General features: G+C 38.2%; 1 protein-coding gene across 2 annotated transcripts; it reads right to left on the reverse strand.

Annotated features, from left to right (window-relative positions):
• Nucleotides 1–190: 190 nt before the first annotated feature.
• Nucleotides 191–25914, reverse strand: spire1b (spire-type actin nucleation factor 1b). Of its 2 annotated transcripts, XM_026924624.3 has the most exons (17): nt 25460–25914; nt 21063–21094; nt 15962–16195; nt 14414–14539; nt 11931–12005; nt 11421–11585; nt 10069–10155; nt 9706–9835; nt 8173–8214; nt 7560–7708; nt 7318–7411; nt 7089–7231; nt 5536–5673; nt 4943–5013; nt 4826–4853; nt 4114–4250; nt 191–3788 (listed from the first exon to the last, which is right to left on the reverse strand). In XM_026924624.3, the coding sequence occupies exons 1-17, from the start codon at nt 25740–25742 to the stop codon at nt 3524–3526; spliced, it is 2199 nt and encodes a 732-aa protein (XP_026780425.3). In that variant the 5' UTR covers nt 25743–25914; the 3' UTR covers nt 191–3523. The 2 variants fall into 2 exon arrangements, with proteins under 2 accessions (XP_026780425.3, XP_026780426.3); XM_026924625.3 differs by lacking the exon at nt 8173–8214.
• Nucleotides 25915–27129: the final 1215 nt, after the last annotated feature.

A 27129-nucleotide genomic window follows, 5' to 3' on the forward strand; every position in this document is an offset into this window, starting at 1 on the left:
GTAATTTCACTAACATGGCAACAAGAAAGGTTACTGAGAGAACGGCTGTTCATAGCTGCTATAACGTAAGAAATAACTTGAACTAACCTGTTGTGCATATGTTCCACAATGCAAAATGTAATTAAATGAATTAAAAAGTACAGCCATTATAAGGTAGGTTTCCAACTCTTAATTATAACAACAACAGCAGTTTGAAGGTATTGCATTTGTTTATTATGATCAGCCAGATTTTGGGAAACAAAAATGATCACAGTCACAGATCCAATGCACAAGCACAGATGTACATGCAATTTCCAGTTGTCATTTGTACGAAGTTACAGATTCAGCCAAGTTCCATAAGTCTTTTTTCAAAATCTTGAGGCATGAGGAAAGTCCATCATAGTCCTTCATAGTTGTGTGCTCCTAAACCCGTAACACCGGACACTGAAATTTGTGTGGTTCTGTCTCAGATGCCATCTGGCAGAAATGGCTGTTTAAATGATGAGGGTCTTGCTCACAGGTCCATATAGTGCCTCTCAGTTCTGCGATATGAACTCACAACCTCCTGGTGAGCCAGTCCTTACAGGGCTTGCAGAAACAGCATATCATGTCTAAGGACTCTGGTGCGTTTTAGTAGTGTTGTGCTTAGCTTCAGTTGCTGTAGTACTCAAGGAGCTGTGCATTTTGTTTTTAGGGAATCTGTGAACCATCACTAGCTTTATGGAACAGAGAAGGCAAAAATTATAAGGCAAAAAAATACAGCTTATGTAGATTAAATGCAAGAAACATTTCTTTGGGAAAAAAAAAATTGTGCCACTGGAATTCATTCATTTCAAAAATGATTTCTCAAATGAGCAACCAGGCATCATTAATGTTCTCATATCACTGGCTGAAAAAAAAAAAATTAGACTGTTATTACTCTTAGTCCGTGACCTAGCAAACCAGTATCAGGATGTATTTATTGATAGAGATTTCAAAGCAGTTCTGTAAGTTGCTCTGGATGAGGGCGTCTGCAAAAAGCCATAAATGTAAATGAACACCTACATACTACTTCATTAATATAAAATAATAAAATAAAAAATAATTTGATACGAGTTTGTACACTTCTAAAGGCCTAAAATATTGCCATAACATTCTGTACATGCCTAAACTGTAATGCAGTATTGTGAAATAATGCAGATATATTACACTTGCAAGTCTTGGTAAACTCATTTTTAAAAGAATAATGTGATAACATGTAAACACAGTAAAAATGTCTAATGATTCAGGCTCAATGAAGAAGGCATTGGGTGAGGTACAGAAGGGTTTGTTATTATTATTATTATTATTATTATTATTATTATGTTCAATTTGAGAAACCAGATTTCATTTTAATTACATTTTCGGCTTTTAGAATGGGCTAATATTGATTTGGCAAATCATCTCCCAGGATATTTTAATATAAATATGTTGTGCTTATTACAGAACCCCTGACTTTGAGAACCACTGTCGCTCAAAACTGAGACTCCAGTTTGCCGTGTCTCCTGCTTACTTAAGACATTTGGGAATTTGTGCAGGTATTAAATAAATATTCACTATATAAAGCATTAATTATAAGTTGAAGTCCAGTAGAATAAAATAGATTACAGTAACTTAATGGAATTGAGAAAGTCAACCACTTTAAGTCAAATAAACAGCTTAGAGTTTGCAGGCTATGTAGAAAAATGAAAAAGAACAAAAATACAGGAAACCTGCACAATTACATTCTTTATACGAAAGAAAAACTTGATCAATTATTTCAATTAATACTATTATTGACAATGTTCACATGGAGAAATACAAACAAATGATGGACTCCATACAGTATGCTGAACAACTGAAATGTGGAGGGATGTAGACATTACCCATCATGCACCACTGAAAAGAAAGTAAGGGCTTTATATTTAGTAGCAGATAATGGAGAGAACCAACATGGCTACCAGTGACACTTCACATCAAACTGTTGAGAACAGTACTGACACTGGTAAAATCTCATCACTTTGTCACTGGGATTAGAGTAATAAAGGGGATTTGGACTGGGACTGGCAACATGGCATCATCACAACATCTCACTCCAGTGGCTAAACAACAGCATGTCACTCGATTCATATAAAAATAAATACAGCTGTACACCTGCAGCAAATACACATATTTACAAGACAAAATGGAGACTGTTTCAGTCCATCCTGTTGTACATTACACACATCATAGGATATGACAAGACATGTGCCCATAATCAGTTTTATACCATGGCCATGGAAACGGAGTCAAAAATGCCTTCACAGTTCTACTTTTTATTCACTGATTATATTTCTAAATTCGGATTAAGGTACTGTGTTTGCCATACTGATGAGAAAATGCCACACAAACAACCCTGTATTCACTCCTTCGGATGTTTTCTGGTAGCTTTATCATTCAATGGCGCCATTTTTCAAAAAGGCGGAATTATGGAAGCCCAGTTAGCAGTTGGCGCTAACTGTATTTAGAGCGTAATTTTAGCTGTATGGAGCATTTATTTAGTCATTAACCAACACATCTGAGGTAAATGTTGATATTCTAGACAACTTTGTCTGGTTTCTGCATTCTCTCTCTGTTTACATTCTCTACAATAAAAGACTTCCAGGTTACTTGCTAGCTAGCTATCTAGCTAAATTCTTCACCTCAGTCATTAACTAGCCTCCACTCTTAGCAGTTGACACATTCCCAGTTGATTAGCAGCACTGTAAATCAGCAAGTATAAAATAGCAGCTGACTGAATAAATTAAATACATTTATTTGCTCATAATTTTCTAGTACCACCTCACTAAGCGATAGTACCTTGTAGTGTGAACTTGACAACGTTTTTTGCACACATTTTTATACATTCCCCCCCCCCTTAATAATAAAGTATTGGCACCCTTAGATTAAATTAGGTGTGATCGCTTTGTCTCATATTCAATAATACTTTTGATAGGCATCAGGACCAGAATTTTAAAGTAAAATAAGTATTTTTCTGGTGATTACATTAAAAAGTACTTAATTAGTCAACTACCCATACCTGTCATGAATAATCATGCATATTTAAAGGTAAAAATATGAATTAACATTTGTGTAAATGTATTCCTGAGTCAAAGCGATAGTTCTGTCCACCATTTTAAACCTTCCAGTGAACAGTATTATAGTACTGCCTTTCTTCTCTCATTTATATGTGTCCAAAATAAAGGCTCTCAGTCAGACTGCTGTCCTACTGCTGTTTTCAGACATGACAGACTTTATCTCAGGAGCTCGGGGGGTGTGGAGATATTTTGAAGTGTCCACAATAACAACAATGTGTTGCATATCTTCTAACTGATTATCGGCACATGCCTATTTGTATGTACACTTGCACAAATCTCTTTAAGAAGAAGTCCTACATGTTTAAAAGAATTCTATGGCCACCATATTTCACAGTCAACAGCTCACATTGTAGTATAACAGAGGGACATGAGGACTCCACTTTAGGAAGTATATCGGTCTAGTCCAAGTTAACTTTCTTTAAATACATGATTTAGACCTCATGAATGGTTCTCTCAGATGGCCGGTACTCGGATCCTGTGGCTGAGGACGCGATGAATGAGTGTGTCTTGCGCTTCATTCGGCCGCGTTTGGTGGCCAGGGAAATGCTGTGCTTGCTGGATGAGATGATGTCTGAGATGAACCTCTTGCAGTCTACACACACCTCCATGGTGCTCCAGTCTTCAGTCAGCTCCTTGGGGAGCTCAATGTCCTCACGTGAGGACGACGTTGAAGACTGACGCGATGACTTGGACAGTCTGAGAGGTATGGAGCAAGAGGTAAAAGAAAGAGAATGAAAGATCAAGAAATTGGATTTAGTTTGGGTGATCGTTGTACCCGAGTGTTAAAACGTATGTCACATCATGCTGGAAAAACAGTAATTGCTAGAAAAGCTGTTCTCATACTTAGAAATTAGCTGTTTCTATGGCAATGCAAACCATACCAAAAGTGATATCTAAGCTCTAACATCTGGTTTAGGATAGAAAACCCCAGGTAATCTGGACCTTTCACTTTGTGAGCGAACAACACAACATGATGCCATTAAAGCCCACTCTAAGATGTAAAGGCTGAAGGGTATGGTACCTGCTCATGGTGCGCTGAAGGCTAGGCCGGCGCTGACTTGTGCTTGTCTTCTCTGATTTGTCCCGAGACAGCGTGGAAGTGGATGGTCCCAGAGAGTAGATGGGTAGGCTGCTGTACGGCTTAGAGGGCAACCGAATCTGTGTGTCAGGAAACACAAAAGTCTGTCAAAATATGGTCTAGTACCAGTAATGAGAACTCGCTTGTCTATTTTGTAAAGTCCTTTAACTAAAGGTAGAAAATAAAAGTCTTGAGGATAGCAGACCTGACATAAGTGCATGTACTTTGGTATTATAGTTAGGACCTTAAAATTACAATTAAACCTGTAGAAAATACTGTATATGACATTTTATTTTATTCTCTCCCAAGTTTGCTTATCCTGTGTAACTTGAAACATTTTTCATTCTCATTCAGTTCTCAAAATTGAATAGAAATTGATTCAACATCTATTATATGTTATGGGTTCTGAGGATAGCTAATAGTTATAAGATACCCTTAAGGTTTGTGGAATTTTTTCTTGAAAAATGGCTGACCCATCCTTTTCCAGGGGCATGTATTAAATTTGCATTTTACTGGAGAAGGAGTTATACTATTGGCTGTTCTGGATACAAGTCAAGCCATTTGATACATCCCGCCTTGACTTCCTGTTTTAAACTCTGCATTAAATGAACAGCAGCTCTAAAAAGGCAGATACTGAAGAGACGTTGAGTCTTACCTTCTTACAGCATTGCGAACACACAGGCCTGCAAGGAGGAAGGAAAAATCTCTGATGTAAAAAGTGTACACAGCTCATCTACATCTCAGACTTCATAATGGATCATTGATCTTTTACCTTTTGCAGAACTGGCAGGTGTAAGACCAGGTGAAGAAGGAGAACCGTTTAGTTCGACAGCAGAAGCAGAGCTGCATAAAAAAATCTCTTTTAACAGGATTTTCCACTCAAACAATAGGAATGAGAACAAAAATCATTCTCATTAGAAATACTTAAATAATAAATAATATTTTCTCTCAAAAATATTTGCGCCAAAATGAAAGAATATGTGCCAGCCAGCTCTTCACTCTCGTACCACAGCTACCAAAAGGGTAAAGGCTAACACATGCTTCCTCAAAGAAACGCAAGCAATAAGAAGCCAACCATCCTTTCCTTTTCAAACTGCTGCTCATGCTGCGTCTCAAATAGAGGAATGCGCTATCTACCCTCTTCCGCATACATGAGCACACACACGCCCATGATTGGCTAGTGCCGTTGTGATTGACAGCGGAGAGAGTATGCCCCTCCCACCCAGAGAGCATGGCTAATTTGACTTCCTTTACAATAACTTTTCTCTGTGTTTATCTTGATCACTGTTAGTTATTCTCTTCATGGCTCCTCTGTAATGTGCTTGATATTCATAGGGTGTTATGTAAGCAGTGCTCCGTTCCTACCTTTCCTTTCTTTAGAGCGTTGTAGATGTCTTTGTACTGCTGAAACTTCTCCAGCTCGGCTTTGACCAGGACCTGCCGGATGTGCATCACCTCCTCCACTGTGAGGGCCAAACACTCCACCGGGAAGCAGAACTCCTCCTGAACACCCACATAGTGATCAGTTTAGCACACACAGCACACATCACACATCACAGAGGAGTCAAAGTTCACATTTAAAATAAAAAAAAAAACCACTCTGAAGAGAGACGAAAATCTAAAACAAACATACTGTGTAGGTATACAGCCAACATATTCATATTTAATCAAATGTAAAGCTGTCAGAATACAATTTTTTACCACTATGTTTTATTGACATCATTTCCTAAAATATGATGTTGAGTGTTTCGTTGGAGCTGTATTGCTAATTCCTAATCATCGTTTGCAAGCAGCCAGTCACAGCAAAGCTTGGGACAAGAATGCTTGGGACACCTCCTGCTTCTTCAGCTGGAGCTTTCTGCTCTTATGACTAAAATCCTGCTACTGTGGACAATCTCACATTGAAACCATAAAGATTTGCACTTCTGCGGATAATCTCACCTGGACGCTTATGCTCATACTGGACATCCTTTCAATACACTCACTACTTGGCTTTGCTCTGAGATTATAAATCATACTGATGATTTATAATCTCACTATCAAGTCTCAACCAGAAAAGGATGAGTTCCCTTTGAGTCTGGTTCCTCTCACGTTTCTTCCTCATGTCATCTCAGGCAGTTTTTCCTCATCAATCTCACCTCATGCTCTTTAGGGATCTAAATCTACATCCAGATTTCTGTAAAGCTGCTTTGTGACTCTTTTAGTAAGTCATCAAGTTGTGTATAAATGTTTCACAAACTAAAAATTCATGCCAGATTTACTAAAGTTTCAGTAACGCTGATTTTCTTCGTACCCGTGAGCATATTTGATATATGCCAATAGCCTGTAAATTACCAGGCGTGTTAACAGCACAGCTGATTAACATTTAGTGACAAACTCACAAAACTCCATAAAAGGCAAAGCTCACAGAAACTGAAAACGACAAAATGATGACTAAACAGTGAAAGAGCACCTCCTATTGAAGTGTTCGATAAATTTAATCTTCCAATAATGCAGCTCAGCCACTGCAGCTACCACAGACACGTTAACGCTTCCTCCTTACAGGGTGCCATTTCTTTTGTCCTAACTGAATGGCTATTCTTATTTGTTTTATTTATGGAGTTGCCTTCTTTCAAGCCACTAATATCAAATGAATTTCATACAATTTCCACTAAATTCGTAAATACCTCAATTAAAACAAACCAAATGTACATATACAATAACAAATATATAATCTGTACATTGTTAGTTACTCAGAAGCTGGTGAATAAAAGAATTAAGTCCTGAAGAGACATATGGTTCTAATGGTTCCACTGTAGATGTTTATTTAATGCCAGGATTTCTGCGGTGTTTAGGAAAATGCATGGCTTCATCCTGAGCAGCTACTTCTTTTATTAAAAAATTTGAATTGAGCATGCAAGAGTTCCTTATTGACCCACTAAGGATCTGGAGCTCTGTCTGCACGGAGGGACGAACTGTCGGACGTTGGTGGGTGTCTCCTTCTCTATGGAGTGTCTTCTCTGTGCTGGCTGCTTCCTCTCCGGCTGCGGTGTGGAGGAGATGGGCAGGAACATGGGTGGGGCTAAAAAGAACAGACTTTGTATGTTAATAATTAAAAAACTTTTTATGTAGCATCATTGATTTTCAGTGTCACTGCAGGTGACTCACTCTTCTTTCCCACCGCAGACTCCGGTGATGTATCCTCAACTATCGGCGTGGAGATGCTAGAGCTGCTGGCTGACCTTTGACCCACTGTCTCATCCTGCAGAATGGAACAGACAGTAATTAATAGTTATGGTAATCTTTATGGTAAGTCATTAAAAGCATTAGAATTATATGGATATGTCTCCACTCACTTAGACATATTAGCATTTTTTTTTTTAATGAAGTGTTCCTTCATACACACTCACGTCTGAGTCTGAGCTGCCCAGTTCGGAGAGAGTGGGGGCATGGAGTCTCTTCCTCTGGAAGCCGCTGGTGCCATTTGATTGGAGTGACGAGCCATTAGCTAACGAGAGTGAACTGGATGCCTTCCTTGCTGCATCAGGGGCCGAGACGTCTGGACAAAATGACACATTGGTGTCACACAACAAAACATGGGGGTGTATGGGTGCACGAGTGGGTGTGTTAGAGAAGGTGGGAGTGAAGGTGAGTCCACAATCTGGTGTTACACACATACACACATATGCACAACATGTAAGTCACACAGTGTGCTTAGATGAAAGTGTTAATTGACCATTTTGAGGCCTGTCCATCTGACAGATCTTGTCAGCTGAGCACACCATCATTTGTGCCAGGTATCAAGAGATAAATTTACAAGGTTGCCAGATTGGATCAAAAGTTATCAATATGCGGTATGGTTTATTCACTATTAAATCAGGGCTTTCAATTGAACTGCTAATGACACAAAAGCATGAAATGATATGACACGGGTTGCACGTTTCACTGAAGCATCACGGACAAACCAAATCAAAGGATCGAATCACACTGAAAACAGGGCACAGGCAGATCGCACGGCTTTACCTGAGGAGTCAAAACTCTGAGACATGCTAAGCGGCCGAATTACTGCAAGGACAAAACAGTCAGCGGGTTAAAACAGGCAGATTTTCCTGGTATATTAGAAACAGTGGAAAAATCTCTTTCTGATTCCATCTCCGGGGAAATTATGACTAGCTTTTTAAACCTATTTCAGATATCAGATATTCTTTGGTGTCTAGAAGGGTCAGAAAATATGAAATTGCCTTCATGAGCTAACATCAGTAGGTCATTAAAGCTTCAATCTAAACTTCTAAGTGAGCAATGGAAGGACACATTGGGCCTCATTTATCAAGCTGGGTAAGAAGGGATTTATTTGTAATTCGTATGACCGTTTACAGAAGAAATTTGGTGTTCATGAAAATCCCATAAATTCAGAAAAACATTCGTATCCTAGTTGTGCTCCTGAGTGTGTGTGAAATTAAGCATACAAAGACTAACTGATGTAAACCTCAACTTGATCGACTTCAAATCATATAATTTGCATGGATTACTGCCATCAAAAACAATTTGTGAAAACTGTGGTTTTATATTATTGGCATTAATTAAAGAACATGAAAAATAAAGAAAGCGAGCCAATAAATTAAAACAAAGAAATATATTTATTCAATTATGACAAAAGAAATGCCAGCGCTTTAACGGAGGATGGGCCTGTCTGTCTGCTAACGCCTCAGCTGATGGTACATTTAGTCCTCGTTTTTTTATTATTAGTATAATATCTTAGTAAACATTTTTACTGGCATAGAAGTGAGTCAAAATAACGCCCATTTCTTTCAGACTTTACCCTGATCGTCCATTTCATGCTCCCAGCTGTCTTTGCACTTGACCTTTTATGGAGTTTTGTGGGCGTCACTAAATGCAAATGAACTGTGTCAGGAACACACTTTGCATTTCAAGGGTGATCAACATACGCATGCAAGTACAAAGAAATTAGCAATTCTGAAACTTTTGTAAATCCCGAGGAAAATATTTTGTTCGGTTTGGCTCATGCAAACATTTACACACAACTTTACTACAAGATTGATAAATGAGGCCAACTGATAGCGATTGGAGCAGACTGTCAGTTTAATGCAGCATAGCAATGAAAAGTGAGCTACATGACTCTAATGAACATCTTTAAATCAACAATTTGTGGCTCAATTGTCAATTTAAATGGACTTTAGAAGAATATACAGCAAATTATCATCATAAGATGAATTATCTGTACATGATGTGTGCATGTTATCCAAAGCTCTGTATCAAATCACACACTATGCACTATACTCTGCTGTTGGTAGATAAGGAATCAAAGATTTAATTAATTCTTTTATCAAATAGTGACAGTTTTTCATTCATTGAGTCATCGTTTATCCCTTCTTTTTTTTAAGTTTTAGTAAATTATTGTACTATTAATAGTACAGTCTGTCACTGATTCTCCAAAATGTGAATGTGGACCAAAAGTGGCTAGTGCAGTAAAAAAAAGTAGAGGATATGGGACGCCACCCAATATGTTTGTGTGTACATGTGTGTTTGCGGTCTCACCCATCCTGCTCCTGCGAATCTGGTCAGGTGACACTGGGCGGAGCTTCCTCTCCGATTTTATCTCCTCCAGGATCCTTTCATGGAGGCTCGGAGGACGTTCCACCTGAGGCTTCAGCTTACGTGCTGCCACCTGCAAACACACACACACACACACACAGTGGTGTTGTTCATCTGGGATTGTCAATGGAGTAGCTGAACATGAATAACTAAATAGCTAGCTTCAAAGGTTACCATCACTCATTCACACATACAATAAAGTATTAAATAAAAAAAGGTATTAAATAAACCAGAATTAAATAAACATCACTAAAATGTACTGTATGTGTGTTTTGAGTGTATTGATGAAAGTGTGATGGCACTCACAGGATTGAGGGGAGGTCTGGATCGGATGAACTCCAGGATCACCTCATGTGCACTCTTCTTTAACCGAGGAGGAATGTCTCCATTCACCTGAGGGACACACACAGGTGCATTATAGGTCTCCATTTGGCCTTAGTAACTAGGAGTGTGTAGGAAGTTAAATTATAATAAAAAAAATAACACCCATTATTAGCATTTGCAAGTGTTACATTTGGTCTGATGACCCTCTATATACTATACATTTTCCCCCTCATGTTCTGGGGGTAGAATTTCAAAATGGCAGCTCAGGCACACGCATAGCCACACATGGGGAAAGTGCACGCTTGTTTTTTGCATACTCATTATCCTTAGGATCACATTACTGACCTAACCACAATGTTATTAAACAACATGCAACATGGTCAGGCTCAGATAACAATAAACAGGAATTTCGGTTTCTGTCCTTGCAGCATATCAGATTCTTTACCTGTGTGTGTTCAGACAAGTGGTTTCCCTGATCTAGAGTAGAGTTTGCAACCTGTGAAACATAGCTTAGAAGCTGCTGCATTCTATGGGATTGATGTTTTACAATAAATATATAGTTTTAGTCTTGATTTTGCTATCAAAATATCAAGCGATAATGACAGAACTTTAATCCTTGTTCAAGCAGTAGAAATACATCACATTTACACGTCTTCCATGTGTTAAAAGAACAGAATTGATAAATTTCTTTCATTTCTACATGGACACAATCTGCTCGCCATTCATGTAAAAACACTGGTGCTATGGGCTAGCATGTTTACAAAAATATAGACACCAAGCATTAGCAAAATAAGAGTCTGCTGAGGTGAATGATTTAACTAGCTAGCCTGGTTCCTTGATGTCTTGTATAATACCTTTACAATGTGGAAACCAGACATAATTGTCAGAAATAAACATTTCACTCAGGTGTGTTATTAAATTTCTAAGAAATGACTGTACATACACTTAGCATGGAACACTAGCAATGTACTGCCATGGGTTCCGCCATATTGGCAAACATTGCATCAGGATTGTAGCACAACTCATGAGATGAGAGGCATCATAAAATGATCTGATACCAAATTCCTGAAGGCAAATCTTCAAAAATTCAAGTGATGAATTAACATCTATGTAAAAAATAATTTAATTTCACACGGTGTAGTGATTACTGATAATTCAACCCAATGGGAACATGAATAGATTAGCTGTGTTTTCTTGATTTATCATTATCATTAGGTGTCAGTTATTATTTATTAATTCTCCTCTTATATTGTAGTATAAGGAGTAGGAGTAGGAGGGTGATTCCACGATCGCACTGCCGTTTGTGTGCATCGGTCTGTGTCTGTTTTATTCACCATGACTTTGCGCAGTGTGTAGCGTTTGGCGCGGATGTCATCCATGAGCATCTCATAGGGTGTGAGCTGAAACTCAATGGGCAGAGGATTATACTGTCGTTCCTGCACCTTCTTCAGCTTCACACCGGTCCTCAAGTCCCTCATCACCTGCACCCAGAACCGTGCCTGCACAACACGACAAATTCACACACACTTTTAAACACCACAGTCACACACACTTTAAAATTACGTTGAGTTTTTTTTTTAGTCCTATCTACTTTAAATGCTCACTGCTTAAAGATAACATTAGTGTAGTGCACTATGTAGCCAGCAAGACATCACTTGAGATGTAGCCACATAGTACCTGTTGGAAACTATTCACGATTTACGTGTAATATCAGTTTTGGGACTGGTATTTACTTGATGACATGCATTTACATGAGCATCATCTTTGAAATATAAAGGGATACTGCTAAAAGTAATACTGGGATCCTGGTTTTAAAATAAGAGATTTCGTGATGATTCACTCACCCAGTCTGCGTTCTGGAGCTCATTCAGGTCTCTAGCCGAATCAACAGTTGTGTTGCCTTCCATCTTCCTCAGGTTCTGACCAATCACAGGGAAAGGAACACATTTTACACCTCCGACATCACCATCAGAGACCCTAACTATTTATGTTTGCCAGTACCAGTGAAGGAGGTGTGGACTATGTGTGTCAGTCTCAATGAAGGGGGTGTGGTCTTTGTGTTTGTCAGTCCCAGTAAAGGAGGTGTGCCCTCGGTGCCAGTCAGTCTCAGTGAAAGAGGCATGGCCCCTGTGCTTGTCATTTCCAGTGAAGGAGGAGTGGCCTCTGCACCCATCAGTCCCAGTCTAAGAGGCATGGTGCTTGTCAGTCCCAATAAAGGAGGCGTGGCCTCTGTGTCTGTCAGTCCAAGTGAAGAAGGCGTGGCCTCTGTGTCTGTCAGTCCCAGTGAAGAAGGTGTGGCTTCTGTGCCTGTCAGTAGCAGTAAAGGAAGTGTGGTCTTTGTGTCTGTCAGTCCCAGTGAAGGAGGTGTGGTCTTGGTGTGTGTCAGTCTCAGTGAACAAGGTGTGGCCTCTGTGTCTGTCAGTACCAGTGAACAAGGTGTGGCCTCTGTGTCTGTCAGTACCAGTGAACAAGGTGTGGCCTCTGTGTCTGTCAGTACCAGTAAAGGAGGCGTGGCCTATGCGCCTGTCAGTACAAGTGAAGGAGGCGTGGCCTCTGTGTCTTGTGCTTAAATTCAAAGAGTTTCCACAATATTGAATTGCACTGCATCACATTGTAGCAAATTAAAAACAGATGTAAAGTATATTGCATTAAATCCATGACTGCTTTAAATGCATCTTTCTAACCTTTGGTTTAATGATCACGCACTGTAGTGTCTCAAAAAAAGAGAAACACACCTCGTTCAAAATGCAGAACGTTTAATAAAACGCAATATTTTTTCCAAAAATATTTTGGAATAATATTTTATCATTCCAAAAATAATGCTTCTACAAATACTCCTCAGATTTATTTTTATCCACCACTGATGTTTAGACTGAAAGTGATGTATCTGAGTAAAGTTTTTAGTGGCACTGGTTCTATCTGGAGCCTCTGGTAGCTTCCATAATAAAGGTAGAATTTAGAGCAGCTTTTTTATAGTGTGCTTTTTCTTCAGGCGCAAAACAAAAGCCTGTAACAATAAACCCCTGTGGGAACAGACAGAACTGCCTTTAAGAGACAAAACATGCAAGAGGAGAGGAACATCTCATCTTACACTTACACACACACACACACACACACACACACACACACACACACACACACAAAGCCAGACTGGTAATCCAGCACAGCATTGCTGGTGTAGTTGGGTCAATGAGGAAGTCCCAAGATCCTCAGCACTGTTTGCAGAAGAAACAGCTTAGCTAAACACACATCTTAAAGCCTAGCTAAATGCTCATGCATATTTTATTTATCTTGAATTACACACAGAACGTTTTAATTACAGTTAACTGAAACCTAATGCATATTAATGAACTTAAATGGCAGATCTTAAATAGCTTAAAGTGCTGCTTGTTTTACAGCTAAAACTGATGACACAATGAAGATTCATTGCTGTCGATGTATCTCAATGTGTATATTTAGATGATTCATTCTCTTTTTTTGTGTGATGGCACTTGTACATCATTTCATAAATACCTGCAGTTATTATAGGCGACATGAGATGTATAACAAGACGGTCTTTCAAAATTACTGATTAAATCAACATATCAGATGTTTGTGCATTATATACTATATGGCCAAAAGTATGTGGACACATGACCATGTGAACTCTTGTCTGTGCTTGTTGAACAGTCATTCCAGATTTAGTCTCCCTTTGCTGCTATAATAACCTCCACTCTTCTGGGAAGGCTTTCCACTAGATTTTGGAACAGGTTTGGGTCCCTTATTTCCAGTGAAGGGAAAGTATAATGCTACAGCATACAAAGACATCCTATACAATTGTGTGCTTCCAACTTTGTGGCAACACTTTGGAGAAGAACCACACATGGGTGTGATGGTCAGGTGTCCAAAAACTTTTGGCCATATAGTGTATTTTTGTAGCAGTAAAGCAATTTTTAATCAGCTGCTCTGCTTTTTACTTCTTTTTACTTCACTTTTAGACGCTATCAGCTAACAATGGCTGGTTAAATAGGTTAATTAATATTATTCCAGTCTGATACTGAAAATCAGCCTTTCTTTCTTCTCATTATAACTTTTTTTTTATTTTAACGAATTACAATCACAGACCAGTCAGACCATTATCTAACCATACTAATTTACAATCAGGAACTTGTGTTGTCTCAACCATGCTCAACCATGTTACCCACAATTCTCTATCTGTGCAAGAAAGCCACACCTCCAAGATCAGTATCATGTGATCATCATCTATTTCAGCTGTTCACCTCATTTTAAGATTTTAATGTAATGCACTTATCAGAAATAGGCTCTACAGTGCAGACATTTTCCTCACCTCTTTTGCACTCCTAATTTTTTCCAGAAATGTCCGCAGTTCCATGGTTTCAGCATAGAGTGCACGACACACGGCCCGGTAGTGATCAGGGGCATCAGCTGGGCTCGGGAGGTGCATTGTGCACAGCTACAGGACAACAATTAGCAAAACATTATCATCATTATTACTTTAAAGAAATTTAAACAAAAAAAAAAGGTCAAGTACATCATTGTAATTAATCTTCACTTAAGATAGCACATTCTAGTTTAAAGTGACAATAATACTGTATTTTATTTAGATGTGTTATATGTATTTCATCATTTTCAGCTTAAAGTTCAGAGGAAACCAACTGAATTTTATACTTCCTAAATATGCAGGATATAGTTTTTTTGAAAACATGTTTAATTTTAACCACTATGCACTATGACTAATTTGTCTGATAATGTAGCTAACTTTGCATTTCTATTCCACTCTGTTACATTCCACAGATAGGCCTGAGCTTCCTTACATAGTGAAATATACAAATAAAAAGTAAATGTTCTCCTGGCATCAGTCATTTATTTTGAAGAAAAGAGTGGTGGTTCATTCCGTTATTTTGAAGCCAGGACTCTTAAAGGACATACTAGGTGCCCAGAAGTTCAGGACCTGAGTTGGCGTTCGTTGGCACGTTTGATAGAAATGGACAGACGGTGTTTGTGAGTCACTCTCCGCTTGATCCTGGCTGCTGAACAGCCAGTTTGTGCTTTTCTCACTCCATCAGCAAAACAGCATTGCACCAAGCAACCATGCAGCTTGCTTACTGCTTACACACATTCACACCGACTCTTCAAGGGACCTGATAAATCCCTAAAGTACTGGACAGTACACTCAACAGACTCAGCAGATTGCATAAATGAAGCCAGGAACCTAGAAAATGCTCAATTGGACTAAAAATTCACACTTCAGCTTTATTTGTGTGTCTGTCAAGTACATTCCCAGGGAACCTGAACAAGAAAAATGTTATTGGATACATCAAGCTTTTTCAGAGGGTGAAATGGGACCGATATCGCGTAACGCAAGATACTTAATTCTGATTAGCCAATCATGGCATTTGTTGGAGTGCCATTAATGACAATGTAACATTCAAGAAGATTTTGCTACCCTTATCTCATTTTTCCATCAATTAAAATGTTCAGATTAACACTGTCACACTAAACTGGCTACTACTGTACTACTATATACAGTACTAGCACTGACGTTAGCTAGCTAGCTGAGTAGCGACATATTATGTCATAAAACTCCTGCACTTGCCTACAGATTACATGGAACAACCTCCAGATGTCCAACTTTACGAAAACAAGCTAGCTTGCTAGCTAGCTATCTAACTAGAAATTCCATATGAATCTATACATACTTAACAGGAAACAGGCCACAAAGATTTCCAAGTCAACTGTTCCTTGTGTTGAAAATGGCCAATGATGACCTTAATGTTATGAGGGGAAGTCAGTGAGAGCATGTTTAACCAGTACTGGGATGCTGGCCCACTGAAAATTTATTAGATTTATTCATAATTATGACACGCTGCAGTACCTTAAGAACATCTCGGAAGCGGCGAATCCCACTGCTCTGGCTGAGCTCTTCTTCCTCCTCATCCTCTGTGGCTTCGTAGCCTTCGTCAGGGCAGGGGTCAGTGTTCAGTTCGGTCATGTTGGTCATGAGGTCGATCAGCTGCTCGAGCGGCGGGCTGAGCTCTCTCTCCTCGTGCTCCTTCAAGCCATAGTCCAGAGCTTTGTAGATCATAATGCCCAGAGACTCGATTACATTCTACACACACACACACACACACACACACACACACACACACACACACACACACACACACACACACATTTTAATTTACTCAGGACCACATTAAAACCACCAGTTACCCCACGTTCACTTAAATGATTCCTCAGATCAATCCTGTGGTGCATGTGGTCCGATGTTTCTTTAGTTCCCCACTCACAACTTTAGCTTCTACCTGCATTAAGTTCCCTTTTACTATTTGATGTGCAAAAATGAAAAAAAAAAAAAAGTAGAATCTGATCTTGTCATAGAAAACATATAGTTAAATGTATTTAGAGACATTACGAAGTAAAATAAAGCTTGGAAGGAAGTAGCAGAGATCATTGGTGCACTGGCGAGTGTATGTTACTAACACAGCTAGTATAGCTTGCTTTGCTTAACTGCCAATGAAGCGATGAAGCCTAGCATGTAACATGTAAATCTAACATGTTAGATTTACAGTTTTCACACTGATTAGTGCTTTACTTAATTTGTTTCTCTAGCCAGCTTTAGAAGCTATATATATAGCTACTACTGTTTATCATCAGAGCTAAACACTATTCTGAATTGGTGCATTTTTTAAATTTTTTTTTTTAAGACCACCGTCTGTGTCCAGACAAGCCAGCATTCTCTCCATGGTAACCATGACTGAAATTGATACGGAGAAATGCGCGCGTGTGTGTGTGTGTGTGTGTGTGTGTGAGAGAGACAGAGAGAGAGAAATAGAGATGGGGAGCATCATCTAAACGCCATTACATGGAAGACCCACATCAACCGTCTGAACAGCTTCAGTAATAATAGACACTTTGTCCACATGATACCTTCCTCCCTTTGAAGCCAGGAAGGTCAGTGATGACGGACACCAGCCAAGTAAAGAGACAGAGCCTGTGTGAATGCATGCACTTCAATAAAAGGACCCTAGTGATGATGTCAAGCAATCAACCATGGCCTGAAAGGAAATGACTTGATAATAACCACTAAGGTTTGTAAACAGCTCTCCTGCTAGTGATGCCTAACATGTCTGCTGATGGACAATCATGGAAGATTAAAAAAAGAAAACAGCTTTCGAAAATGTGACGCGAATAAGAGTGTGTATCGCTGAATAAAACCAGTCAGTAAAAGTGCATCAAGATTCATTCCCCCAATAAGTTTAGCCAACTCCATATAAGACTCATTTTTAAAACTTGTTCATATTGTGTCTTAATGATTCCCTTAAATGATTCCCTTAAATGATTCCCTTAAATGATTCCCTTTAATGATTCCCTTTAATGATTCCCTTTAATGATTCCCTTTAATGATTCCCTTTAATGATTCCCTTAAATAATTCCTTTAAAGATTTCCTTAAATGATTCCTTTAAAGATTTCCTTAAATGATTTCTTTAATAAGTCCTTTAAATGATTCCCTTTAATAATCTCCTTAAATGATTCCCTTTAATAAACCCCTTAAATGATTCCCTTAAAAATTCCCTTAAATTATGCCCTTAAATGATTCCCTTAATAATTCCCTTAAATTATGCCCTTAAAAAGATTAAATGAATTATCTTCAGTGAGATTTATATTATATTTATTTAAAATATAAAATATAAAATATATATTTTGAAATAAATTTGGTTGTCTATCTATCTATCTATCTATCTGTCTATCTGTCTATAAGCAGCTAGTCTTTTAGTCTTTCACATGCATGGAATTTTATTAACATTGTGGAGGTAAACTTTATTCCAAACCCGGGCATGACCTTACAAGCAATATGGCTGCCCTGTGAATGAATGTGAATGCTTCTTAGTGTTAGAAGCTGCATACACTTGAGTTGTGAAATTTTTTGTAATTAACTGGAGAGGTGAATCAGCCATGTTTGAGCTAGTGTGTGTGATGTGCATGACTCAACAGGACTCCATGTGAGCACCGCTGGAGGACAGAATACAGTGTGGGATGTCTTTTTTTTATGGAAAAAAACTGGAAACTTCTAACCTGCACCAACCACAAAGACATTCACAAAGATATCCCACAACCACAAAGACATCCACGTCTTGCGTTTCTTATCGGTGATTGTTACGTGTTTTCCTGGACTCAGTATAACTCATGAGTGATCAACATGACAGCATTTTGGTTACGCATTAGGGAATTATTTAACTGGTTATAATGTTTGAGACTTTTAATTTTCCAACATAAAATTCATCCAGGCGGTGATGAAAACTAGGTCATTTCCTCCACAGGGAAGTGAACCTGACTGCAGTTTCACACCGAGTAGCAGAATAAGGATAAGACGACTAGGAGAAATTCATCCTGTGCTAATACGAGGGTGTGGTGTAGATCTCTCTATCCAAACATATTAGTTGCATTTTGGTTCCAGTACAAAACCAAAGTAGCACAGATGGGACACCAAACATGTCTTGTTTAAACGGTAAACTTGTATAACTTTGAGACAAACTGTTCGCTTAGTAGTAAGACACATCCATATTAGTGTGTTTCTTGCATATTTTCTGAACTCAGGCCTTTCAACTTCTTCAGCTTAATCAGGGATAAGGTGTGTGTTGTGCGTGTGCGCGCACATTCTACTCGCCTTTTATTTGCCCTATAAGATACAACGTCGTTTAACACACAGCCCATTCGGTATAATAATCTGTAAGTTGGTTCTAAAGGGGCAGTAATTCACATGGTGAAAACATTCTGATAATGCAGTTTGTTGCCCTTATTTCTGAAAATGTAGAGGAATTTCTTGTGCATTAACACATATTATACCACAGCATAGCTGAATTCTCAAATCTGATTGGTCAAAAGATGCGAATCATTTTTGTAAAACGTCCTAGCTCGGACAGTAGTTCTGGCTGCAACACGAAATATAGGTTTGTATTAATACACATGTTTAATACGTTATTGTTTCTATAGTAACAGCTCATACGCAGGGACTTGTGAGGTGAACGCTCCACATAGTCGAAGACATTTATTAATAATTTTTTAAAATCCATGTTGTTTAACAGAGAAAACGGTGCTTTGTAAAGATTCCCAACACAGGGAGGTGTTCAGGAAAGAGGAATTCACACTTTCTGATCATGCTTTCACTGTAAAATGACTTTTTTTTGTTTTGTTTTGTTTTGTTTTTGGAGAGTTCGAGAGAAAAGGGTGAGGGAACGAATGTATATCATTGCTATAACATAAGGGATAACAGGAGTTAACTTGTCTCATGGATGTTCCACAAGATTAAATCTAACAGACTGTTAAAATGCACCACGTGTTATTTTTATTAATTAATTAAACATTGTAATTGTTGGCAAATCACTGTGGTATAAGCAGAATAAAACTACAGACTGTGGTTATATGAAAATAATCCATTTCGGGGTGGTAACGGTGCTATCACATGGTCTAGTGTGTGTTATTTCTTACTTAAATAATTTTAATATTCTACAGAGATTATTTTAATAGTTTAAAATGTTAGGTTCAGGGGAACTTTCTGGCTTTTAGCTAGCTCATAAACTGACTCTTTCCCTCACTAACACATTCCCACCCGTTTTTCTCGAGCCATAACAGCCATAATATCAGCACAGACCCTGCAGATAAGACATAATTAATACATAAATCACTCCCGCTGTACATCTGAGAGTGGTTCAGCTGTGTAGTCTGTTAGGGAAGCGAATGAATCAATACACATTAAGACCACATTTTCTCACAATTAGGCACTTTCGAAAATCTCACTGGAGTTAAAGGCCAAGGCCACTTGAAATGCAAATGATAAGATTTATGTTGGGTGATAAGAGTAGATATCTCTGACTGGTCTGTAAATGTCACCAGCTGGATACTTTCCAATCACAGCACGATATTTCCTCTCACAATGACCTGCTGAGTGCTAAATGAAATATTTTAGGAAATGCTAATGGGTCTAAGAGCTCCAATAATAAATGGATAGTTATGACCTGATAAGAAATAATTTTATTAGCTACTTATTATCTATCTCTCTAAGTACATTAGCATTAGGGGTATGTTGCAAATAGAAATAATAAGAATTTGATTGTTCTTCTTCTTCCTCAAAAAAAAAAACCCATCAATAATTGATACCTTGCATTTTCTCTTTTTTTGCTCCATCTTCCTTTGAAAAACTCATTCTAATTTTTGTCATAAATTTTAACAAGTGTGCATGTGTTAGAATAAAGTTATACTTAATGTTTATTGGGTGGTAAATTTGGAGTGACGTGTCCTCTGACCCTTAGCCCCGCCCACTCATCCAACTCGATGAAACAACCTGCCCTGAGTGCGTGGCAGCAACAGATATCTCTCACCAGCGTACATTACAACCGTAACTGAAACATAATTATCTTAAATGACCTCTTTGAAAGATAATACACCTATGAGGCATGCACCAATAATCGATTACGTAATTTCCCATAATTACAGACGACATTTTAAAATATCACCACTTCCACTGTCCCTATGTAGGCAGCATTTTGGACCATGTTTGTGCTACTGTCTCTCATGCTCTCATGTTCTTTTCAAACTGTGATATAACATTAGCCTATTCCTGGCACAACACACCATCAACTTGCATTTAAACACAACATTCTGGGTTATAATAAAGATGCTAGCCAGATTATATTAATAATGAATAACATCTCTTGCTTATCCCTAATAAATAAAAAATTAATAATATTTATGCAATATTCTAAACCATGAAAAAAAGTCTGCATTAATCACAGTCTCAGTACAGATATAAATCTTCTGTATCTGTCTGATTCTCTGTAAAACATAACACTAACTTCTAACCAAAAATAAGACCGCTTCTGAAAGACAAACTTTATCTCGCTGGTCATAAATACTGTCTACACGGGCAGCCTCGTGAATCGTAAAAACACAGAGAGGAACGGACAGCTTCACTCACCGTAACCACAGCGGATGCCGAGTGCTCTTTCCCTGGAGGGAGAAATAAAAGAAGGAAGGTCAGGGTTTGCACGAGGAGAAGAAGAGCACAAAGAAGCAAACTGTGCATGCGGTTACTATGCATGGTTTTACATTATATTCTTAAAAAGGCAGTTTCCAGTTTTTCCACTGACCATTGCTTCATGGTAAGAGTCAGAGATTAAAGCTGTTCCTTGACGTTTTTAGCCGGCATGCAAATCTGCACTTTGCAGTTTCTCAGTAACGGAAATGAATATCTGTTTATACCCCCTATATGATGATATATGTGATGAAAAGAACTTGTTTCACAGATGTTCCACAACATTAAAGTAACTATAAACAGATAAAAAGTGTCATTCTTTAATAAACAAAAAATAGTAATTGTTGGCAAATTGCTATGGTATAAGAGGAATGTCCTGTTAGAGGAAAATAAGATGTATGGACCTGTCACTCTCATTCATTAAATTAATCCATGTAGCAAAAAAACCAGAGACTCTCAAAAATTTCAAATCGCCAAAAGTTACATACTGCCGCTTTAAATGGTGAAGTACAAATCAATTAGCGGTGGAGCTGAATTAGGGATGTTAGAGCAAGAAAACACCAAACTGTGCTGAGTTTGCTGAGCTTATCTGGGGGTCGAATCAGTCTCCTGACAAAAGAAGTGAAAGCAAGCAACGTTCCTTACAATCTGTTTAATTAAACAGCTAATATAAGTGACAAGAAGTACAAAGCATAATGGACAGTACAAGATTCAAAATATAAAGTGTATTGCACAGTAAACGTAATTGTGATCATTGTAGTGAATGATGTGAATAATTGTATGTTTTCAAAAAAAAAAAAAAAAAACTGAGCATTTAGTCAACAGAAATTTCTACATCGATATTGCCCAAGTCTGGACTGTGGCATCATTGTCCAGCTTTACAGCCCACATACAAGTTACTGGTTGGCAAACTGCTAAACTTTAAGGACATGTGGAATCTCAGTGTACCCAGCTTTGAGATTACTTCAAGCGGTTTGTTTTTTAAAGACTACAAATAGCAACTAGCTCATTAATCCTGAGCAATGAGGAAACGTATGTTTGAGAGTGTACAGACATCAGACACACCCATACACATCCTATAATGAGTCACCGCTGGGTAATGTTGCTTCAGGTGTGACACTAGCCAGGAGTCATGACACACAATGTAAATACACACCTAACTCAATTTGGTATAATGTTTTTTTTTTGTTGTCGTTGTTTCATTGCCTACACATGTATGAAAGTGTATTAGAATGAGTTTAATCCAATATCAATCATTTAAAAACAAGTATAAATAATATCAACCTGAATCGAATTGCAATTTTAATAAAACTGCAAAAAGTGCTGTTGGTATAATGTCAAATGTATGGAACCTACATTGCAACATAGTGTACCATTTGGGATTCTGTATGTGAAAAGTTTAGGGAAAAAAAAACAGTAATTATTTTAACTAATAAATATTTTTGTACATGTTTGTCTAATGTACCTTATATGTGAATATAAGATATATTCATATATAAGATCATAAACTAAATCTGTGCTGCGATCGAATTTCTATTACACTTACAAGGGAAAACTTTGAGAAACTTCGGCATAAAATAAATCAAAATGTCTAGAATGGTATTTGAAGAAGAATAGACAAGCCTTAGCCCGCATGTAAATGTCAGAAATATCTGTCAGAACTTTTGACTTGTGAATTTCTGCCTAGAAACTCAACGCTGAGGACTGAAAAAGAAAATTTAGGATTTATGAACACATGTAACGTTGAGAAAAAGGAGAGGCTGGTGAGGGAACAACTCTTTATAACATCTATAAAGTAAGCGATAACAGGAACTAACCTGTCTCGCAGATGTCCCAATACATTAAATCTGACTATAAACAGTTAAAATGTGTGATGTGGTGTTCATTAATGAATCATACAGCAGTTCATTTCGATCCAATAATTTGTATGGACCTGTGTATGGACCTGTGTATGGACCTGTGTATGGACCTGTCACTCTCGGTCATTAAATTAATCCATGTAGCAGAAAATGTTTCTACCAGAGACTCTCAAAAATTTCAAACAGCCAAAAGTTACATACTGCTGCTTTAAATGATAAAGTACAAATGGAACAGAATCATGGATGTTAGAGCAGGAAAACACCAAACTGTGCTGATCTGGGGGTCGAATCAGTCTCCTGACAAAAGAAGTGAAAGCAAGCAACGTTCCTTACAATCTGTTTAATTAAACGGCTAATATAAGTGACAATCCTAAGTGGCGTTCCAAGAGTGCTGATATTTAGTATAACAGTAGAATAGCACTTCATTGTGTGTATCATTTTGCTTGTCTGTGTTCGCTACATAAGATTCCTATTTTAGCAACAGTTTGTTACACTGAAACTGTTACTACACTTACTCCAGGCTGTCAGTCAGTCTGTGCGTTACCATGGCAACACACAATGCTCTATCCAGCTGTGGCTTCTCTGGGAGCTATTTTTGTTCCGAAATAGACAAAAAATAAATTATTTGGATATATTGTGTCTGAAATGTATGTTATTCAATATTAATTTCTTGTTAAAACTGTTGAATAAAAACAATCACACTCGCAGTCGTGCTGTTGTACTGAATATCAGCACGGCTGTGATTATGTGCAGCACTCTTGCTTGTGAGATACTGCTTAATTAAAAATTGTAAACGGAGTAACACACTTCGGGTCACGCTGTTATAGGGAAATAATCCATTTCGGGGTGGTAACGGCTTTACGCACACCACTGGTATGGATTATTTTTGTATAACAGCATGTCCCGTCATGTTATTCCTTGTTCTACAACAGCACATTCGAATGCTCTAATCTGAGTAGACAGAAGGTGGGTATTAACTCTGTATAACAGCACAACGCCGAAAGTAGTTCCAGCTGTAACATGAACGATAAGTTAATTAAGTAATTAATGCACTCATTCTAATACATTATTGTTTCCATAGTAAAAACTCACACATAGGGACTTGTAAGGCAGACCAAGCTCAGGAAAGTCTTCAGGACAGAAGAGTTTGTTTATTCCGGTTTCATGGTACAGAAAAAGTCAACATTTTTTGATTTTTTAACACACACACACATATATATATATATATATATATATATATATATATATATATATATATATATATTTTAATAGCATATATATATATATATATATATATATATATATATATTTTAATAGCATATATATATATATATATATATATATATATATATATGCTATTACGTAGGCGAGAACAGGAACTAACTTGTCTCTTGGACGTAACTATAAACCATAAAAATGTGCGACGTGTCATTCACTAATAAATTAAACATTGTAATCATTGGCAGATTGCTGTAGTATAAGCAGAATAACACACTCCAGACAGTGCAGTAAAACGAAAACAATGCGCTTTGGGGGTAGCGGCACTCCGCTACGTGTCATGGCACATCACACCCCCCCAGTGTGGATTATTATTTTCGTATAACAGCAGTCTGTCATGTATTATTCCTTACATAACAGCACGTCCCATCATGTGTTTTTCCTTGCTAGATTATGTGGAGCATCCGCTACACAAGAGTAAATGAGTTGTTACTATAGAAACGACAACTTATTAGAACGAGCGCATTGATATAAACCTGTGATTTGCCCTGCAGCCGGAACTACTTGTCCGAGCTGCCGTTATAGAAAACAGCTTCTGACCAATCAGAAGCGAGAATTCAGCAGCGCTGCGCTATAAAAACATTCGGCTGTTAACAACAAGCCTCTTGCGTCACATCTGCGCGCGCGACAGCGTCCGCGTGCCGAACAACGGCTTTCACGGTTCAAAATGAAACAGCACACAGTCACGCTAAACACACTGAGGCGTTGTTGTCAGATTGACTGTTTTCCTGCAGAACTGGAGGTTTTTAAAAATGGCCTCAGGCTACTAATGGATACAAGTTTGAGCCAATTCCTAATAGGATCAATTCAAAACAATTGAAAACCGAATAGGTAAACAGTGAAGCCAGCCCTGACTCCTACGTGGCACTGCACTTTAGATATCTGGCCTGTACTGATAGCACTCATGGGCTATTACACAATAAGGCACTGACTAGATATAAAATAAATGGATACATTTTGCTTCAAGATGTCTAGCTTGCTATATCAGAGTGGAACGCACAAGAATAAACATTTCTATAGCTAATTAAGATAGATGTTAAGTTGTTAAGATAGATAAACATAGGCTTAATATTCAAACACGTGAATCTGACCTGTCACATCATAATTAAGCTAATCTGAGCTAGTTTGCTGCTGCTGATGATGATGATGGATGATGATGATGATGGATGATGATGGATGATGATGATGTGATGTGGTATTTACCTGGAAATCTCTGTAACCTGACAGTGCCGTCTTTATGGATTCTGACATCTCCTGGTCCTCTCACAACCCTGGGCTGATCCGATCCGGATAAATCCCGACAGCACTGATAACACACCGCCCACGCCTGCTCCTCGTTGATCGGCTGGTCGTACAGCGTTAAAATCTCCTCCAGTGAGAGATCATCTCCCTCTCCATCCGCATCCTCCTTCTCCATGGCGTGAGCCACAGGACCCGAGGCATCCATCAGCTGCTCCGAGTTGGCGTCCACTCGCCTCGCACACATCCTCCTCTCATTTTATCTGTCTTTCACACATCCTCCTGTCATCCCATCCATCCATCCATCCACCCACCTAGAGAGAGAGAGAGAGAGAGAGAGAGAGAGAGAGAAACACCGCCGGTAGAGAAACACGCAGATCCCTGCTGTTACCTGAACGCATTTGTTTTTAACCAATCTGATCGATTTGCACTGCGCATGCGCACAGTTCTTCACGGTTTACGACGCCGCCCGAGCCGTACTGCGCATGCGTATCATTTTACAGCTTATGGTGCTAAAGGTGTCCAATGTAGTTTTATATGACACAAACACAGTTTTGTTAATATCTTGTTCTCACAAAGTTATTAAACACGGACTGTGCTTTTTCATATAAAACAGTGGTCAAGTCATTTTCTTGAATATTTTAGACAATTGCTTTGTTTACCTGGTTAATGCACAGAAAGTGTTTAGTCCAAAAGTCTCACAGTGTTAGCTTTATTTGCTGAATTAAAGGAAAAGTCCACCCTGAAGCACATTAAATATGTTTATACTGAGATTTTTGTGTTGTGTTTAGTGATACTGGTGCTAATTTGGTGGTTGATGCTGTATTTCTGTTATTCCTGTGAGAAATTAGAGGTTGTGTGCCGCACTGATGTCACAGGGGGACATTTAATAATGCTACCGCAGTTACAACAGGGTTTTTAATAGAACATATGTGATAACAGTCAGATTTTGCTGTTAGCACCTGAAAACAAAAGAATAATAGCTTCTTTTGTCACTCTCCATATTTCAGCAATATTCACTGAATGAGAAATCCCACATAGAAGGAGCGGAGACAGCAAACGCTGGCCTCAAAGTTCCAGGATCCAATGCAACTGTATAATGCACTGAAATAAGCAGAAATTTGGCTCAGCTAGTTAGCAATGCACACCCATTGCCATGGGCGGGACTTAAGGGGCCAGGCCCACCCACAGAACTGCTAGTGCCCCCAGTTAGTTTGAATGATACATGAATGATATTAAGTGATATTATCTTTTGTTTTGTAGGCTATTTGCAGTAGATGGTTTAATATAATTAAAAATTATTTATAATTAATATAAATAAATATAGTCATATTTATCATATTATCTAAATTGCAAATGCACTTATTGCAATTCCATTCTCCTTAGTGTGGTTGTTTTAGGTCTGGCATCTGTTAATTTTGTAAAGGTTCTTAATTAACTACAAAAAAATACAGCAAGGTTTTTTTAACTCTACTTATAGAATATGAAGAACAAAGAATGTGCATCAGGTGTGTTTTGCTTTTTTATGTTTTTAGTCAATTTATGAAGCCACTGTAAACTTTATCCTTACATATTATATCGTAATTGTACAATGCTATCATATTTTTGTGTAGGCAATTAGCTTGTTTTATTCT

The sequence above is a fragment of the Pangasianodon hypophthalmus genome, chromosome 22, assembly GCF_027358585.1.
Source record: "Pangasianodon hypophthalmus isolate fPanHyp1 chromosome 22, fPanHyp1.pri, whole genome shotgun sequence".
NCBI classification, from domain to species: Eukaryota; Metazoa; Chordata; class Actinopteri; order Siluriformes; family Pangasiidae; genus Pangasianodon; species Pangasianodon hypophthalmus.

Bases quoted from the DNA above. Each gene is read 5' to 3' on its own strand.
- spire1b (XM_026924624.3), bottom strand. From the start codon at position 25,742: ATGTGTGCGAGGCGAGTGGACGCCAACTCGGAGCAGCTGATGGATGCC. The intron at 16,196-21,062 runs GTGAGTGAAGCT...GTGTGTGTGTAG, and splicing joins CGGCATCCGCTGTGGTTACG to AATGTAATCGAGTCTCTGGG. The intron at 11,586-11,930 runs GTGAGTGAATCA...CGTGTTGTGCAG, and splicing joins AGCTCCAGAACGCAGACTGG to GCACGGTTCTGGGTGCAGGT.